Raw genomic sequence first — 17,972 nt, 5'->3', positions numbered from 1 at the left:
ACATATCCTACAATGGTGGCATACATTTGTAATCACAGCTACTTGGAAGGCTGGAACAGGAGAATCGCAATGCAAGTCCAGGAAGGAGAAGGAGGAGGAGGAGGAGGAAAAAAAAAAAAAAAAAAAAAAGAAGAAGAAGAAGAAGAAGAAAAAGAAACAGTGAGTTGAAAAACAAAGGAGATAAACTAACTGGTACCCAGCACAGAGAAAGAACAAAGTGAAGGTCAGAATACGGCATGACAAGAAGTTGCAGAGGGTTGGGCTGGTGTTCCACATGCTTAAAATATAATATATGAAAAAGGCTGAGGACTAATGAGAGACACTAACCCACAGACTCAGAAGTCCAGCAGGTGCCTGGCAGAATACAAGCAACCTCCTGGCCCCCTGTAAGACCAGCAACAAGGAGAAGCAGTGTCCTTCACAGTGACACTTCACGCTACACTTGTGCTCGCTTCTTAGGAGCAGTGGGCAGAAGTCGGAGAACAGTGATGAGTTTTCTCACATTCAGCACTGAAAACACTTTCCAAACTAGAACTGCAAACCGCGGAAATCATATTCCAGAAGAATGACCAAAAACATCTTCAGATAAACAAGTGAGAATGTATCACTAAAGGAAATTCTGGAAGTCACACTTCAGATAGAAGAAAGCAAGATGCAAGAATGGGGAAGTCATACTTCAGATAAAAGAAAGTGAGATGCAAGAATGGGGAAGAAAGAGCTTCTGGGAGACGTGGACCTGTGAGGGCGGCACAAACACACTTTGCTGGTGCAGATGTGGTGACCAGCGCCCAGGCACCCGTATGGCTGTTCAGCCACATACAAGAGCACATCCACCTGCACCCAGGGCAGGGCCAGAAACTTCCAAGAGGGCTGATGGTAAATGGCTTGGTCCTCTGCCATAGCCACTCATGTCTGCTGCTACACAGTTTGGGACCTTAAAAGCAGCCACAGACACAAGGTGAATGTGTGTGTCAGGGTTCCAGTATGATTCTTATTTACGGACACTGAAATTTGAATTTCCCATCTTTCTCATATGTCAGGAAAGTCTTTTAATCTCTTTCCAACCTTTATCAAAGGAAGCCCTGTCTTGTGCGTTGGCGCTGACAGGCATAGACCAGCCTGACCCCTATCACTCCACTGCTGCATGCATGTGAGTGGCGTAAGTACCCATCCTCCAAAGAAGCACAAAAAAATGTTCAAGCATTTTCACCATGAAAGCCTTAGATTGGAAACAACCCAAATGTCCACCACTTGGGAACAGACAAGTAAACACCACGTAGCAATAAAGAACAAGCCACCTCATAGTATGTCACAGACTGAGCAATTAAGCAGAAGGGATTGTGCAATGTAGACAGTGCTGTCAGGGGGGCTGCAACTGAGGGGTGCCAGGGCCTTAGGGGTTGGGACCTTTGCCTCCACCTGGGCAGTGCCAAGGTCTGCGGGTGAAGAGAACACACCTGGGGCATCCCTGGTCAAGTTCACACCCTCACAGAAGATGAAACAGAAATGCAAAAGACCACACCAGGTAAATATGGGGGAAATTTGAGCATAAGAGTCACAGTGGTGGAAGAGAGACACCCAGCACACAACTGGACTCATAGCCAGCCTCAGCTGTGTGAATCTGCACCAGGCTGGTTTGTACCTGTTTGCACCAAACTGCCTGGGAAACAGCACCTGAGTCACTGTCAGGGCAACCACCGGAAACAAAGAAACAGCATATGGCTTTCCAACTGAGTGGAGGAAGCAAAATGATATGGGACCCTGTTAATCTAAAACAGACAAGAAGAAGAGGTGAGACAAAAAGGAAAAAAAAAAAAACCCAAAAAACCAAACAAAAATAGTGATGTAAACCCAATGCAGCTCTTTACTGTGTAAAAGGAACAAGTCCAAAATACTAAGACACAGAAGGGTGGATGTTTACAGGATGGAAAGGAGGCACCAGACAAACACACTTGCACACAAAAAGGATCATGAGCAACAGGAAGTCACCAGTCAGGAAAGAGGCCTGTCCCCAGGGAACGAGACAGTAACTCCTTCACTCCTGATGCACAGCCTCAGAGCTTGTGGCCAAAAATGAGAGGGACACTCTGTATCCTAAGGGCAGGCACATCCCCACTGCAGGTTCACACAGCCTTGCCCAGCAGGGCAGGGGAATCCAGAAAGTCACTGTCATGTGCAGCCCAGGGCCGTGGGGACTTACACAGAAAAGCTGGAGAACAGAGGCAGGAGGAGGGCTGGGGAAGCAAGCACCATACCAGACAGGGAGAACCCTTGAGCCTGAGATCTGGACAGGGGCGTCTACCTAGCTGGTCATGGGTGGCAGGTACCTGTCAAAGGGCAGGGGACTGCCCAGGAGGCTGGACACCACGGTGGTACAGTGCTGGGAAGCCAGCAGGTACACACTGTGTTGGACAGCAGGCAGGATGTGCTCCTCATGGACTTCCTGCAGTTTGGAACGTAGCACGCTCACAATCTCAGGCACCTGGGGACAGGAGAGAACAACATGGAACAGAAAAGGACAAGACACAGTGGTCAGGCCATACAGCCAGAGTGGCCCAAGGAAAACACACAGATAAGGCACAAGGGGGTAGCCCCTTAGCCTGGCTGTGTGGAAGAACTCCCTATCCTGACTGCTGGGCACTGCCAACCACCTGGGAATGAGCAGCTAAGTAGTGTCGTATCAGAATAAGACCCCAGATTCCACACGGGAAGAGACATGTGGGCTGGGGTGTGGCTGTGTTAGCACACTCAAGCACAAGACCTGGATTTGATCTCAAGCATTGAAAGAAAAAAAAGAAACAAAAGGAAAGGAAAGAAAAAAGAAAAGAAAAAAAGAAGCTAAGTGCCCTTGGGGAAATGTAGAGAAATCTCTAATCTACCTTCTGTCTCTGTGGGCCTGGGAGTTGGCATGGAGCATGGGTTACCAGGGAATGAACTCAGGGCTGACAGGGTTGCAGCTCCTTGAACTCATACACCATACCTGTGACCCAGCCTGCAAGGACCTACCTGGGCTGCCTACCTCCTCCCAGAAAGGGCAGAGGTCCGATGGACCCCAGGATACCATTTATAATGGAACCAAACCTGGGAGCAGGAAAGGGTGAGAGCTGGAGCAACACCTACCTGAGTTTGCAGGTATCCTGTTGCTACAGAAAGCAGGCAATGGGAGCACTGGGGAACAGGGGCAGGTGGGTGGAAGGACTCTGGTGCTGGCGTTCCTCAGACCCACACCAAGTCCAACGGCCTGGCTGCATAGCCCCTGACCAGCCCCCCAGCATGCTGGCCTGGCTCCCAACATGGTCTCATTCTGACAGGTACCTGTGCCCATTGAGAGTGCTGGCCCATAAGTCTCCAACTCCAGCCCCACCCATGGTGACCCCACACTGCTGAAGCTGGAAATGCTGCAGTGGTGGTGGAAGGTATCATGCTTGTGCCAGAGTAATCAGTCAGCACACTGTACCCAGGGCTGGAGTCACTTCCTGTCTGTGGCCAAAGGACCCACTAGATGATCTGTGCCATTAGAAGGGCAAAAAGAGCCTAGGAGACCAAACAATGAAGTTCAAAAAGGAAGAATAGACATAAAGAAGATCTAGCTCCAATAGGAAGCTTTCCAGGCCAAGCCCACGCCTGTTCCCCAGGCCTGGAGGGTAGGGGAGACAAGGCTGGGGGTGCAGGAGGCCCTTTGCCAACATAGAGCAGTATAGGCACAGAGCAACTCCTGCACTCATCACTGTCATGCTAAGAGGCACAGTTCAGCCAGGCGTGGTGGCACACGCCTGAAACCCCAGCACTCAGGAGGCTGAGGCAGAAGGATCGTTGTGAGTTCAAGACCTGCCTGGGCTACAAAGTGAGCTCAAGACCAGCCTGAACTGCATAGCAAGACCCTGTCTCAAAAAGACAAAAAAAAAAAAAAAAAAAAAAAAAAAAAAAAGGCACTGTTTAGCATACTGACCCATCTCACTTGAGGACCTTGAGTGCAGAAAGTTGACATGCCCAACTCAGAGCTCATTTGCATCAGCACCCCCTGCCCCCTTTCAGTCACCTGTTTTTTTTTTTAAATTTCCTCGCTCCATCTGCTCGCCCCTTGTTCCTGCCCAGTTATATACTAAAAGGACTGCCATGGGCCTGTAGATTCTGCTGGCTGCCCTGTGCAGCAGCTCCCTCTGTATTTCTGGCTCCTGAAAGGCTGTTTGTTTGTGGTGCTAGGGATGGAAACTAGGGCTTTGTGCATGCTAGGTAAGTGCTGTACCACTAAGAGACACATCAGCCCCTTTAGGAAGTTTGAACAGTAAGAAAGTGTTGGGGTTCCAACAAAGATTTGTGGCACAAAGCTTGCTCCTCAGCCCTTCAGGGCAGTGACTTTTGTACACAGCTTGTTGTAAAGCATTTCAACTGTGAGAGCAACAGTTGGGTACAGAAGGCCCGCAGGCAGAATGATTTCCAAACTGACTTCCTGGCTTAGAATCCTAGTACTGGCTCACATACTCCAGTTTTGCACAGCCCTCTTCCCTGGGCTGATGGGCAGGGTCCATCCCGTCAGGGATGAGAGGCTGCATTTCAGCTGCCCACCACGCCAGGTAGTGTTGGCATCCCTCACCTTCCAGGCCTGGTCTGTCCCAGGCCCAACCATGCCTTTAGGCTGCAGCTTCTCCCCTTCACTGTGAGCCTCACACAGGCTCTGCTTGGGCCAGCTGTTCACAACAGCTTCATGGAGATGCAGTTCAGGTGTCACACACAGTCCACTCACTGTGAGTGGGTTTATTACTGGCAGCTATGTTAGATAGAAATTAATATACAGTCAGAGGGGGACTGGGCTCTCAAGGAAGTCAGCAGAAAAAATAAAGACATCAGAATTGTGGTTGGGAAGCACATCTGAAGAAGGCCAGGCCTCAACATAAAGATGCAATGGCCAGGCCTACATGCCTCCCTAAGCAATAAACAGCAACTTGGAATTATACTGTAATTAGCACCACCTGGTCCAGTAGGTTCAGCTACGCATCAGTTGCCCAGGTGGGTGACCAGAGAATCTGGTCCCAGCCCTTCCCAAAAATGTCTGCTTTCTTTCCATGTAACACAACTATGGGACTTGTTTCCCTACTGGATCAATATTAGCTAAGGTATACCTGTAACCCTATAGGTTATAGTTTGACCCATGTTGAACCCACATTGCCACTTTGTTGTATAAACTACCCTGACAAAGGACACCCATTCGGGACCCCTCCTAGAAATCCAGGAGCTATTATTCTTTCCTTCTTTTAATAAAGGTCCTCGCTGTGGGATCATGAACTTGGCACACCTGACATCTATCAGGTTGGGAGTTACATTTCTCCTGTATCAGTTTCAGCATATTTAAGGAGTACAACCAACACACAGCGAATTTTAAAACATTTCTACTATCCCAGAAGAAAGCTTACCCACAGGAGTAGTCACTACTCTTCCCTTCCCTTAGAAACTGATAATCTACCTTCTGTCTCTGTGGACCTGCCCATTCTCTATGTCATAAAAACGGAATCACACGGTATGTGGCCTTTCGTGTTTGCCTTCTTTCACTTGGCACAATGATTTCAAGGTTCTTCCATGCTGCAGTCTATCTGTGCTTCATTTCTTCATTCGCCCAAAGAATACTGCATTGTGTGGATGGACCACATTTTATTTATTCCCTGACTGATGGGCATTCGAACAATGCTGCTATCCACATAAGTGTATAAGCTTCTATGTGAATGTGTTTTCAGTTCTTGTGAGTAGCAAGGAGTGGATTTGCTAAGTCATGTGGCAGTCTATGCCTTAACACACTGAGAACTTTCCAGACAGTTCTTACAGCACCCTCTCTCTGCCCTAAGCTGTCTGCTTTAACCGAGGCCCTCTTCAGCCACGGTAGATCTCCCCCCTACCACTGGTACAGTAACACTGGGCCTGCAGCCTGCTATGTTCTTCAGTCCTGCCGCCCACTTAGTTTTACAATGTGCTCCATTCATAGATATATCGTGTTGGGTTGGGGCTCAGTCTCACTACATGTCACCTGCTGGAACCACATTTTCTGATCTCATGTCAGAGAAACTTGAAGTTCAGCATGTCAGCCTGTCTTTATGAGGCCCCACTGCCAGGATCTCCCAGGATAGGGAAGAAAAGGGAGGTTTGCACCACCTCAGTGGGCCCATGACACAGATGCACCAAGTTACAGGTGTGTCTGGGGTGTTGTGGTAGACCCACTCAAAGCCTAAACTTAGGGTCAGCAACACTGTTGCTGGCTGGATCATGATGACTGGCTTACTATGCTGGATATGTGTAGGGCATCTGACTTTACCAAAAAAAAGGGAGGAACCTAAAACTATAAAACTTGTAGAAGAAAAACAGAGCAAAAGCTTCCTGACAACAGGTCTGGCAATGATTTGTTAGACATGACACAAAATGCACAGCCAACTAAACAAAAAAAACACACACAGGACTTCGTCAAACTTAAAAGATCTTAATGTACTGCCAGGTTGTGATGGTGCACCTGCCTGTGATCCTAGCACTTGGGAGCCTGAGGTAGGAGACTGCTGTGAGTTCAAGGCCAGCCTGGGCTACATAGTGAGATCCTGTCTCAAAAAAAACCAGAAAACAAAACCAAAAACAAACAAGACTGGTGTCCTCACAAGAGAGGGCATCTAGCCCCCCCACGGACGTGTCTTAATCATTCAAACATGGAGAAACCCCTGGAAATACATGCCATACAATGGGCCACTCTTGCTCCTGCCATTGAGAACCAGAAAGGTTCAGAGTCAGTGGAGAAGCAGCTGCTGAACAAGGACTCAGAACACGAGAATGCAGACTAAGCCCGAGGAGTCAGAGGTCCCGTGGACTGGGGTCATGAGAGCCACTCGGAAGCTATAACCAGAAGGACCTTGCACAATACCTGCAGAGACTCCCTGGAAGCCATTCTTCCCCTGACAGTACAGGCTGTGGTGGAGCTCCGGAGAAGTCTGCAGCAGGATTCCTGCTGCCTGTGCTGACAGCTGGGGAGAGGACACTAACTGGTTGTGGGGTCCCAATGCGATGGGAGGCTGGAGAGAAAACGCTACAAAAAATGGCTTTCGCCCCAAGACGGCTCACTTGATTTTTGACAACACTTAGGCTGTAATTACTTGTTAGATCCTTCTTGCATATCTGTCTTCCTGAGAAATCACTTCAAAGATACCACCATGTATTACAACAGCCATTGATATTTTCCTACTAATCTATCCATAACTCTGTAATATTTGTATTGTTCCTATCCTATTTCATAAATGGATGCATGTTTATTATGTGTTTCCTACAACAACCATTGAAAATAGTTAATGATTATTCAATAGGTGACTCATGTACAGTTCTATTTATTTTCTTTCGAAGATACCTAAGTAGAGTACAACAACTATTGATAATCTCCTACCCCTTTTGTCTGTAACTCACTATTATTCGTCTATTTGTTTTCCTGAGAAACTATCTTGTAGATAACAATATGTAAAACAATAACCATTGATAATTTCCTACCACTTCATCTGTAATTTGGTAACCCCCCCATTATCCTTCTTTTACTCTTTAAAATAAAAAAAAAAAAAAGAGAAGGCATCTAAGTAGCTGGTAATATTCCAAAGTGCTCAACTTCCTGAGTCACAGAGACATGCAAATTAAACCTTAACATACAACATCACACACTCACCAGAAAAGGGCAGGAAACCCAGCCACTGGCAAGACTGGCTGCTGGAGTATATTCACCAACTGGTCCCTGCCCAGGACACCACTGGTCTCCAGGTGCGTCCTCAGCATATCCTCAGGTCCAGGGACACTAAACTCTTTTCCTGACAGTCCAACTGAAAGCTGACTGCACAGGTGCTCAGAGTGGCGGGTGAATGGATACGATTGCCACAATAAAGAACAAGAAGTGGGCAAGGGCAGGGAATAATGCAGATGACTCAAGCCTTAATGTCATCTATAGAATCTGCAAGCCAGGCTGTGTTCAACAAGTGGTGGCAGCGCTGGGTATGTCTAGCTATGCCTCGCTCCTATGCTCACTTTAGCACAGAGGCTCCAGTTCCCTCCAGGGCAACAGCCTGAGCCCAGGCTCTGCCTTCCAGGGCACTCAGGTACCCATTCTAGCCGGGCGTGGTGGTGCATGCCTGTAATCCCAGTACTCGGGAGGCTGAGGCAGGAGGATCACTGTGAGTTTGAGACCAGCCTGGCCTACAAAGTAAGCTCAAGGCCAGCCTGAACTGCATAGTGAGACCCTGTCTCAGAAAGACAAAATAAATAAATAAAGTGCTGTTATTAGGTACCCATTCTATACTTATCAGGCCCATGGAACCAAACAGTCCCAGGGGGCCTCAATGAAGGGACATGCACTTCAGAGAAAGAACAGGTATGGGGCTGAGACCCTACCACAGAGGCAAAAGGGATGCAGAGGGGTATAATGGAGTAGAGCAGTACCCTTCTGTGCATGGCTTCCTGAAGATATGGCAGACTTCCTGCACCAGTGTCTTTGTTGGTAATGGGAACAAGGAGCTCATCTAGTTGGGCCCCCCACCAGCTCAATAAGCTTAGTGTTGCCCTGGCTGGTCTAGAACCTCAAGCAATATTCCTGTCTCATCCTAATGAGCATCCCAGGCACACACCACCATACCCCACTTATATTTGTCTTTTCATTTTCCTTTTTTTCCTCTTATATTTCTTAGCAGAGTTGTTTTTAATCTGTCTTCAGATAGAAGGAAAAAGATATGGCTGTAATACATCCACAGTGAAAGGGGGCAAAGCTGTGCGGGTCTGAAGGGAGAAAAAGAGGTGTTCAAGTACCCAGGCCTGATCCTGGGCTTGGCTGACCCACAGCCCCTACCTTCTCCTTTAGCATGGTGCCTCGCTCCTTTAGTAGGCAGTTGATCATGACAGTAGCTGCTCGAGAACAGTTCTTGTCAGGGTCTCCCAGGCCCTCAAACATAGTTAGCAAGAGGCTGATGAGCTGGTCTGGTGGGAGGCGCTTGGCAATAATCTAGGAGAAGAGTGGTACCAGAAGAACAGAGGTGGGATTGGCCCCAAACACCAATCCTTCAGGTGGAAAATCTCAGGCTTCCCTCTTCCTGCCCCTCCTCCTTGCCTTCCAACCCTGGACGGCTGTTGGAAGGTGGTCCCTGGGCAGCTACAGGGCTGAGGGCTCCTGACCAGGTAGATCAGGAAATATCCTGCCAAGGGCACAGAAGGCCTGTGGCTGCCCTCCAGCTCAGCAGTGGATAGAGCTCCTTTCCTTCTCCTCTTATCAAGGGAACTTAGCCTGGGAAGACGACAGACAGTGTCACAGTGCCAGATGGGCACTAGGCTCCTACTGCACCCTGACCGGCCCAGGGTAGGTCCCTGCTCTCCCAAAAAGCGCCCTGGTGACTCTTCCCCTCCCTCTTGCCTCTGCTGGAGACCCAGGTCTGGGAGGGCTGCCCAGGTAGGGGCTCACAAAATGTCCTGTGAAGGAGGGGCACCTTTGAGTGGACTCTAAGGTACAGGCATGCAGTGGGAGGGGCACCCCATCCCTCAGAGCCACCCCCAGACTGCAGTGGGATAAAATGCCTCTGCCAGCTGGAACCCGAGGAAGGACCTACCACTGGCCCCTATGTGGGCAAGCTAGAGGCCACGGCTGACCAGTTCCTGTGGCTCTCAGTGAGCACTGGGTGAGGGCAGGCTACAAAGACAAATGCTAGCACAGGACAGCTTGACTCTTCTGGAAACCAACATCTTGAGTGAGCAGGCTGGAGTGCAGGTGACAGCAGCCACTGGGCCAGCTGGGCCTTGAGCCCTCACTGCCTCTTCACTCTCCACCAAAGCCTTGCCACACACTGCATCGTTCTCTTGTGTGTACTATGGTGCTCCGCAGAGGGCAGGCATAGGAGACGTAGACTGTGTTGACCAGACATGGCTACAGAGGAGTTCTCTAAATGAAGCCCACATCCCCTGCTCTGTACCTACGGGCCCTGTGGCACCTGCAGAGCCAGAGGATCCACCTGCCATCTCTGAAGCTGTTCTCAGCCCCAAGAGATATAACCCCTCATTCCCAAGCACATGTCCTGGCAATACCTGGGCTATGCTGTGGCAGGCATGGAAGAGGACAGCAGGGTCAGCATGCACGAGACTGTCTCTGAGAGGGAGGAGTCGCTCGGCCACTTCATCACGGTGTTCTCGGGAGAAGCCTGAGCAGCAGGAAGCATCAGACTGAGGCCTTCCCTAGGCATTCTACAACCAAACTCCATGCCTGATCCCTCCTAGCACTCTGCCCAGCTGGCCTCCCACCCTGAGCACAGCTCACCATCATAGCCCAGCTGTAGGTAGAGCAAGGAGTGGATGCAGTTCACAGCCTCCTGGCGGGTGGCAGGCCACAGGTCCGCACAGCGGGGGGAGAAGAGGCCCACGAGGAGGCCCAGGTTGTGGAAGGGCACCAGAGCCTAGGGGAGATAGCACACGGGGGGCCGGACTATAGAAGTGCTAGGGGATGGGTTAATATAGCTTATACCCCAAAGACACAGAAGAGGGTCCTACAGACTGCACCCCACAGCCCTAGGCCTTCCCTGTGGCCAATCGACCCCTGGTGAGTTCCTTCTCCCCATCCCCTCACTTAGGACCTGTTTAGCTCAGCTAAGCTGACCATTCCTAGTCCAAAGTGTCCCTATATGGGGGTGGGCAGAAGCAGACATGCAGAGGCAAAGGGATGACCAGGGGATGCAGAAGAAACCCCTAAAGCAGTAGCACAAGGGGAGGAGACACATGCACCCCTTTGTCCTGATGGGGTCCCAGTCCATCTCTCGTCTCTCTCCCCCAGTGCTGACTCTTCCTCCTCCCTGGGCCCTGCAACACCCTCTGCCCACACACGCCTGTCCCTGCCTCCCTTGCTCCCTCTCTTAGCCCCTACCACTACACAGGCTCCAGACACTACTCCTCCTGAAACTGTAGAAACTAACATGTAGAAACCTTTTCCCAGCCCACCACTGATGAGAAGGAAGCATTTCAGGTCAGGAGGGAAAGACTTCTAGGTAGGACCTCAGCACAGGTGGCTGCTGTTCTTAGGTTAGATTCATCACAACCCAGACCAAGATAAACTCCAGTCACACATCATGAAAAACAGGCCATGAAAGAGGGCAAGCGGAAAAAGCCCATGGAAATGCATGCTGAAAGCACAGTCATCAAGAAACCTCCAGATCTGGCCACATAAAGAATGTTTTCGTGTATTAAAAACAAAACTACCAAAACAAAAAGTTCACAATGGTCCTGGTAGGTGAAAGATGTTTGATCTGGGTGTGGTGGCACACACCTGTAATCCCAGCACTTGGGAGGGTGAGGCAAGAGGATTGTGAGGATCAAAGCAAGCCTGGGCTACAGAGTTCAGCCTCAACTACATAGTGAGAACCTGTCTCAGTTCTCACTGCAAACAAACGCAACAACAACAAAACCAAAAAATAACAAACCAACAAACAAACAAAAAGAAGAAAAACCAAAGAGAGGTTTGAAAAGATCCAATATCTAGCCAAGGATGATGGCAGATGCCTGTAGTCCCAGCACTCTGGAGGCTAAAGCAGGAAGATCACAAGTTTAAGCCCAGCCTAGGCAACTCAACAATTCAGCGGGACTCTGTCTCAAAATAAAACTTTTTTTTTTTCTTCAAAATAAAACTTAAAAAATAAAAATTAAAAATAGGCTGAGGATGTAGCTCAGTGTGAAGGCCTTGAGTTCAAAACTGCAAGGAAAAAAACAAAAACAAAAAAGATCCAGTATCGGCACCTGATAGAAGTTCTCATTAACACAGACTGATGCTTCTGGACTGATAAAAAATAAACACTGCAGATCAAGTCAAGCAGCATAGCAGTGAAGAGCTGGGCACAGGTAAGCCCCAGCCATGACTAAGCTCTGAGCGGGGGTCTCAGGATGATGCTGGCCATGGCAGGTCCTAGTCCATGTCAGAGCTAGGGCAGCAGCTAGAGGAAGGCCTGGAGTGAGGGTTACATGCAGGGTTCCTGAGCCCAGAGGCCTAGGGAGAGGATGCAGGGGACATCAGGGAAACCAGTACTCACGCTGACTTGCAGGTGCTCCAGGAAGTAGCGCAACAGGCGGGCACTCACACCCAGTGCCCGTGCCCTCTCATGGCCCCGTGGGGACTTGATCCATGGGCTCAGGTGCTGGGAAGAGGGGAACTTCACATAGGTGCCAGTTTGGGGTCATCCCAGGAGGACAGGAGCCTATGCACCTGGAAGTGGCTCAGCATCGCTTCCAGGTCACCCTTGGTCTCCAGAGGGCCAGACAGGCATATAGTGTAACTTCTAACTCAAGGCCCACTACAGTTTGCCCTGCCCTGTCCTCTGCCCAGGGCTACAGGCAGGATGGAGGATACACTCCTAGATGAGCAGCTGCATCTTTCCCCAGCCCACTGTGGTGCTGAAAGCCGTGGGAAGGACATGCCAGCAGGGTCTGAGTCCTGCCACCTCACCAGCCCCCGATGGTCAGGAGCTTGTGTCCAGGACATGTGTTCCTCTTCCTAGTACCATGCAGTTGGGGAGGGGGCAGGCTACATAGCCTCACTGGGTCATCACTGCCCTTCTGTGTCAGGGAGGGGTGTTGCCTGCTTGCTCAAAGACACACCCTGTTGCAGAGTATATACAACTGTCCCTGCAATGCCGTTCCACCCCTACAATGCCCTTCCACCCCTACCATGCCCATGACTGTGTACCACCACACACCTCAATTATGACCTGCAGGCCCTGGGGTGTCATGTTCCACTGCAACAGGCTTGTCAGCAAGTCTTCAAGGGCAAGTATTGTGTCCAGATACAGGGGCTAGAAGGAGAGCCAGATCATCCAGCCCCCCAGGCGATCACATCACTTATGTGGCCTTCCTATGGCCTCCACAGACATATACACATGGTGAGGGACACATGCAGTACCTCCTGGCAGCCACCATCCTCTCCCTGAGGCTCAGGAAGCAGGGCCATGACACTATGTAGGCAGCCATGGATCACGTCAGCCTGTGCCTGCTCTTCTAATGGTGGCTCCAAAAAGCTGAGCAGCAAGTTAAGGGCCCCCAGCCATGACTGTGCATCAAGTCTTCTCTAGCCAGCCCCCCCGAAACCTTCAGACCTCTGCAGATGGTACAGCCACGTAACACATGCACACACATAATACACAGAGGCAGGGAAGGATACAGCAGATGAGTGCAGGTGAGCATGGCTTTCTTCCGAAGAGGTGTGGTCAGGGAGTCTGTGGGCTCTGCCTTGATGAACTCCTGGGTGAGGTCGCCACAGGCTCAGCCTTTAGAGAGGGCACCAGCCTCTTTCCCTGCTGGGCCTGACCCTTGTCCCAACTGAGAGCTCTCTCAGGGCACAGGGCTCTGTCTTACCCCTCCAGGGCTGTCTCTCACCTCCCTAGGTCCTGCTTCCACTGTTCTACAGAACCACCATGATCCACCAACCTGCTTCCCCAGGAACCTGCCCCAGAAGCAATGTCCGCCCAGCACGCACCATCATCTGTGCCACCAGTTCTGCTTTCCTTGAGAAGTGGAAGGAGCCAGGCTGAGTACTGCTGCGGGCAGTCTGGCTAACCATGCACAGGCTCTGGACGAGGCTCAGCTTCAGGGTTGGGTCCTGGAGAAACACCTGGCTACAAGAGGCTGCCAGCACTCTGCTGCACAGCCTAAGGGGCATTTACAGGTCCCTGGGGCTGATCCTAGCAGTGCAGGCCAGCACACATGCTGCTCTCCCTACGTGACCAGCCAAGACCCCTCTGCATCTCTAGGAGCCCTTCAGCCTGTCCTCCTAACTGAAGAGGATTCCCAGCCATGGGCAGGCAGTCCCCGAGTAGGGTGTATGGTTACAGCCCTCAAGATGGGAGGAAGGCCTGGCTGAGGAGACCGTCCTGTTGGGCCTCACAAAAGTTGTATGGTGTTGGGGAGCCTCAGCCAGGCCCAAAAGACAAAGGTGAAGGCTATGATCTGCTCCTCAAAAGAGGCCAGCTATCCCTGTGAGGGTCTGGTCAGATTAGTGCCAGAAGAGAAACATGTTAGTGAGGCCAAAGGAGCCTCTAATGCCATCTCCACTGGTCCTGGGCTCTGCTGTCCTCTGGAAGCTCCAGGGGCCTAGAGACAGGCAGCCCCAGGAGCATCAGAGAGTGGAGCCAAAAGAGCCTTGGGGCTGTACCTGGTCTGTGAGGGCTACAGCCACAAGGAAGGTAGGCCCTGGAATGTGGGCCTAAGCCTAACTGCTCAGAGGTGGCACAAACTCTGCTCCTCCCTAGAGCAGGAGCTTGGCCACTCAAGCCTCAAACGAGAGGCTGCTCCAATGGGAAATGAACAGAAGGCCCTGGAACAATACTCTAGGATAGTCCCCCAGGAATTAGCCAGGTAGCCCCATGTGTTCCAGTCTAGCTCTGTCCCCACAGCCCAGCCCAGCAGAAAGAGAGGAAAGCACAACCCACATACAATTCTCCACACTGTACCTTGGTTTCTACTTTTATTCCCAGAACCTGAACAACAAAAAGTGAAATGAATTAAGACATGCAACTCTGGCACACATGGCCAGGACCAGCCCCCACAGACAGCCACGGTACCCACCTTGTTGTTGAAGCACTGGAACATGTTGGGGAGGATGTCGGACTCCACCTTGGCCAGCACAAGCTCTCGGGGGGCCCGTGCCGCTACGTGCCCATAGCACAGGATCAGTGCACTCTTGACCTTCTCTACCTCATGCTCGCTTCGGTCCTGGCAGGCAAAGGAAATCAGTAGCTGTCAGCTACACAAACACCTATGCTGTCACGCAGGAAGACTTAGACTCATACCATGTGTTCCTAACCTTCCTCAGTCCTCTTGGAAGGAGGGCCAAAGCTGACCAGCAACACCAGAGGCATAATTAAGAGCACCACCAAGGGACAGAGGCCCCCAAGGGTGCAACGGGGACCAAATGAAAGAAGGAGAGGTCTGAGGAGGGGGGACCATGCAAGAGGAACTGGCAGGCAGAGAAGCTGAGGGAGTCTGGCTACTGGAAGGCACAGAAAGGTGGGTAAGGCCAGGGTGTGATGACGCACACATATGATCCCAGCACTCAGGAGGCTGAAGCAGGAGGACTGCCTTGAGTTCGAAGCCACCCTGGGGGCACCACAGTGAGTTCAAGGCCAACCTGAACTACATAGCAATACCCTCTCTCAAAAAACAAACCAACAAATAACAAACAAAAGATGCGTAGGCCCTGTATACCTGGCCAGCTCTAAGGTTCTGCAGGTAGGGCAGTCACCAGAGACAGAACTGAGGGACAATGACTAGGGTGAGGATGATAGGCATGTCCATCCTTTCTTGTATTAGGCCTTGTCTCTGTTTTAAGAGCACAGCAAAGGTCTGTGCACACAGTCTGGTCATACACTCTGTCTCCCAGAGCTTGTCTCAGGACTATTACTGGCAGAAGGAAGCACATGAACAGCTAAATTTGCTTCTAGAAGGCCATTCTGCCCTTTGCTGGGAGGGGAGCCCACACCCACAGGTGGGAACCCAAAAGGCCAGAGGCTGCTTCCTACCTACCCACGCCTGTGGTCACCTGCTCTCCAGTGTCACTTCAGAGGAGCAGGACCAGCCTCCCAGGACCCTGAAATGTAGGGAAGCTGCCAGGTCCTGACCTCCACTCTGGGTGATGACTTCTGTACCTTAAAAATGCTAAAGATGCCACTGGATTTCCTGAGCACATCAGACTTTACAAAGTCCTCCAGCTGGGCCAGCGTGTCTTCAAGGTGGGAGATGGCACAGATCCCAAAGCAGCAGGCGAGGCCCTGGGAAGGCACACAGGAGTGCTCACACCGGAACAAGGAGTCCCCACCCTAGAATGTGCTGAGCGTGGGGGCATACATACTACCCACACGTACGTGTGGGTGCAGACAACACACTGGACCCATTCCTAACATGTGCATACATTCCTAAGTGCATACAGTATGCATACACACACATGCTGGCTGGCTGGTTGAGAGGATACAGTGTGACCCCTGCCAGCCAGCCCTTGGTGCCCAGGGCTTCCCCACCTCATGTTCCACTTCCTCCTGGTATCTGGCTGTTTCCAGAAGCTCCTGCAGATGCTTCCTCACCACTTCCTTACTTGTAGCAGCAACCAGGGTAGTTCCTATGCATTTATACAGGAAGTTCTAGAACAGACAGAACACAGTGAGCATGACTCCTGGCTGCTGCAGCATCATGCCACCGACCACTTGGGTGGGTCCCCTTTGCAGGTGGAGTGGTACACCCTGGGCCAAGTCTGAGGAGCAAGAGGCAGGCAGCAGGCTCCCCCACGTCCCAGCTCCCAGATACCATGAGGAGGGGCACAGCCCTATTTTTCCTGTCTCCACCAGGGCCACCAGTGTCACAGGAGATAGGCCCAAACAGCAAATGATGCAGATTCAAGGCACAGGAGTCTGTAGCCTGAGGACCATGTCACCACCCCCGCTGGCCCTTCCTTTGCACCTTCTCCTGGGGTGTCCCGTTGTAGCATGGCAGCTGCTTGCACATCTCCAGGCTCAGCTGGCAAATCCACACGTTGTCAGAAATGACGGCTAGAGTTTCACGCAGGAACTGCAGATGAGGCACCAGTGAGGGGCCGAAGCCTAGGTGTGCCTCAGGATGGCCAGCTGGTCTGCAGGTGACCTCCGAGCTGAGCAGTGGACAGCAGAGCAAGCCCTGGGTGGGCAGCCATCAGCAGGCTCGGGCACAGATGACTCTGGGCCAGGCAGGGGTAGAAGAGAAGGCTCCCAATGCCAGTGTGGCCCAAAGCCCCTCAGTTTAGTGTCGCTGCTAGAGGCTGGGTACCTTGTCACAGCAATCTGAGGCCAGCTGCCATCCTCACTAATACTCTCCATGTTCTTGAGCCCCTGCCCCAGCCACACCACCAGGTTGCAGGCGATACAACCCTAGCAGCATGTGGCCCCCAGTATCCACCTTCCACACCCTCCTGACCCCAGCCTAGAGGATGCTTCAGTGCCAGCCAGGCCATGCTCCAGCCTCTTCTCCCAGCTCTCACCATCAGAAGCTTTTCCTCCCATTCCTTCAGCGAAAGTGTTTCTTCAGTGTGCTCTGCAATGACCAAAGGCCCCACTGTTTTAGGTCCCGCTGGGCAAGCCACCTCAACATGTACAAGTGGGAGCCTCACACCATATACCTCCCCATTTTCTGGAGCCTCCAGAAGCAGCTAGCTAAGTAACATCTGCAGGGCTGCCCCACACTTAACCCCTACACTGTCCAGGTTGTTTCTTAGACCACAGCAAAGACTGTTTCTTCTAAGTTACAGAGCCCTAGTCCACATCACCCACCCTAGATGCCACCTGGCCAACGTGAGGGCTGGGTGGCTCATGGCTCCTCATTAACCTTCTAGCCTCACCATCTAGATATTCCAGCAACAGGGTGATGGCTGTCTCCCACCGCTGGGCCAGCAAAGGGTGGATGTTCTGCTGCAGAACCTTCAGGAGACGTAGCGAGGCCGCCCCTCGCCCACTGCCCAGGTAGGGGCTGGAAGATACAACCTGAGGGAGGCAGAGATGGTCCATGTTGACACCTGCACCTGCTGGTGTAGATGTAGCAGGACAGCTCAAAGGACTAAAGTGCCCAACACAGGTGCATGCTGCCCAATAAGAAGGCAGCCAGGGCCACAGCCTAACTCCCAGGTAGGGACTTGGGCCAGGCGAAAGCCCATTCTTCCCAACCTCTGTGGACGGTGCCACAGCCACCTGACGAGTGTCTCCTACTTACAGGCGGTGATGTATCCAGTGTGCTTGGAAAGAGCAATGCTTACCAGCAGTCTTGTGATCACGGCATAGGGAGATGGGAGGTTTGCTGGATAAAAGATGGGGGAAACAGTCATAGGGTGGGGACAGGAGGAGGGGCAAGACTGGGGTTAAATGCAGGGGGCACAGCTGGGGTAAGGGTAGGAGCAGGAGTCGGGTCAAAGCAGAGAGCTATGTTGGGGTTAGATGCAGGCTGGG

The 17,972-nt window shown here is 51.5% G+C and overlaps 1 protein-coding gene across 8 annotated transcripts in view; it reads right to left on the bottom strand.

Moving 5' to 3' along the window:
- The window catches only part of Mroh1 (maestro heat-like repeat family member 1), an 82,884-nt gene that overhangs the window by 8,045 nt on the left and 56,867 nt on the right, over positions 1–17,972 (bottom strand). For 4 of the 8 annotated variants that reach the window (XM_005395859.2, XM_013520093.1, XM_013520091.1 and 1 more), the window contains 17 exons: positions 17,783–17,823; positions 17,372–17,513; positions 17,015–17,067; positions 16,462–16,569; positions 16,026–16,145; positions 15,657–15,779; positions 14,578–14,724; positions 14,463–14,489; positions 13,490–13,612; positions 13,175–13,254; positions 12,917–13,031; positions 12,714–12,809; positions 12,051–12,155; positions 10,295–10,430; positions 10,066–10,178; positions 8,843–8,995; positions 2,328–2,482 (listed from right to left, as the gene is read on the bottom strand). In XM_005395859.2, the coding sequence (XP_005395916.1) occupies positions 2,328–2,482; positions 8,843–8,995; positions 10,066–10,178; positions 10,295–10,430; positions 12,051–12,155; positions 12,714–12,809; positions 12,917–13,031; positions 13,175–13,254; positions 13,490–13,612; positions 14,463–14,489; positions 14,578–14,724; positions 15,657–15,779; positions 16,026–16,145; positions 16,462–16,569; positions 17,015–17,067; positions 17,372–17,513; positions 17,783–17,823 (1,837 nt within the window). Of the gene's footprint in view, positions 1–2,327; positions 2,483–8,842; positions 8,996–10,065; positions 10,179–10,294; positions 10,431–12,050; positions 12,156–12,713; positions 12,810–12,916; positions 13,032–13,174; positions 13,281–13,489; positions 13,613–14,462; positions 14,490–14,577; positions 14,725–15,656; positions 15,780–16,025; positions 16,146–16,461; positions 16,715–17,014; positions 17,068–17,371; positions 17,514–17,782; positions 17,824–17,972 lie in introns of those variants that run through there. The other 4 variants (XM_013520094.1, XM_013520095.1, XM_013520096.1 and 1 more) reach the window with 4 other exon arrangements.

This window comes from Chinchilla lanigera, unplaced genomic scaffold, assembly GCF_000276665.1.
Source record: "Chinchilla lanigera isolate Chin_1 unplaced genomic scaffold, ChiLan1.0 scaffold00053, whole genome shotgun sequence".
Lineage (NCBI taxonomy): Eukaryota > Metazoa > Chordata > Mammalia > Rodentia > Chinchillidae > Chinchilla > Chinchilla lanigera.
The sequence above is the reverse complement of the archived record's forward strand: the minus strand, read 5'-3'. Positions and strand labels throughout refer to the sequence as shown.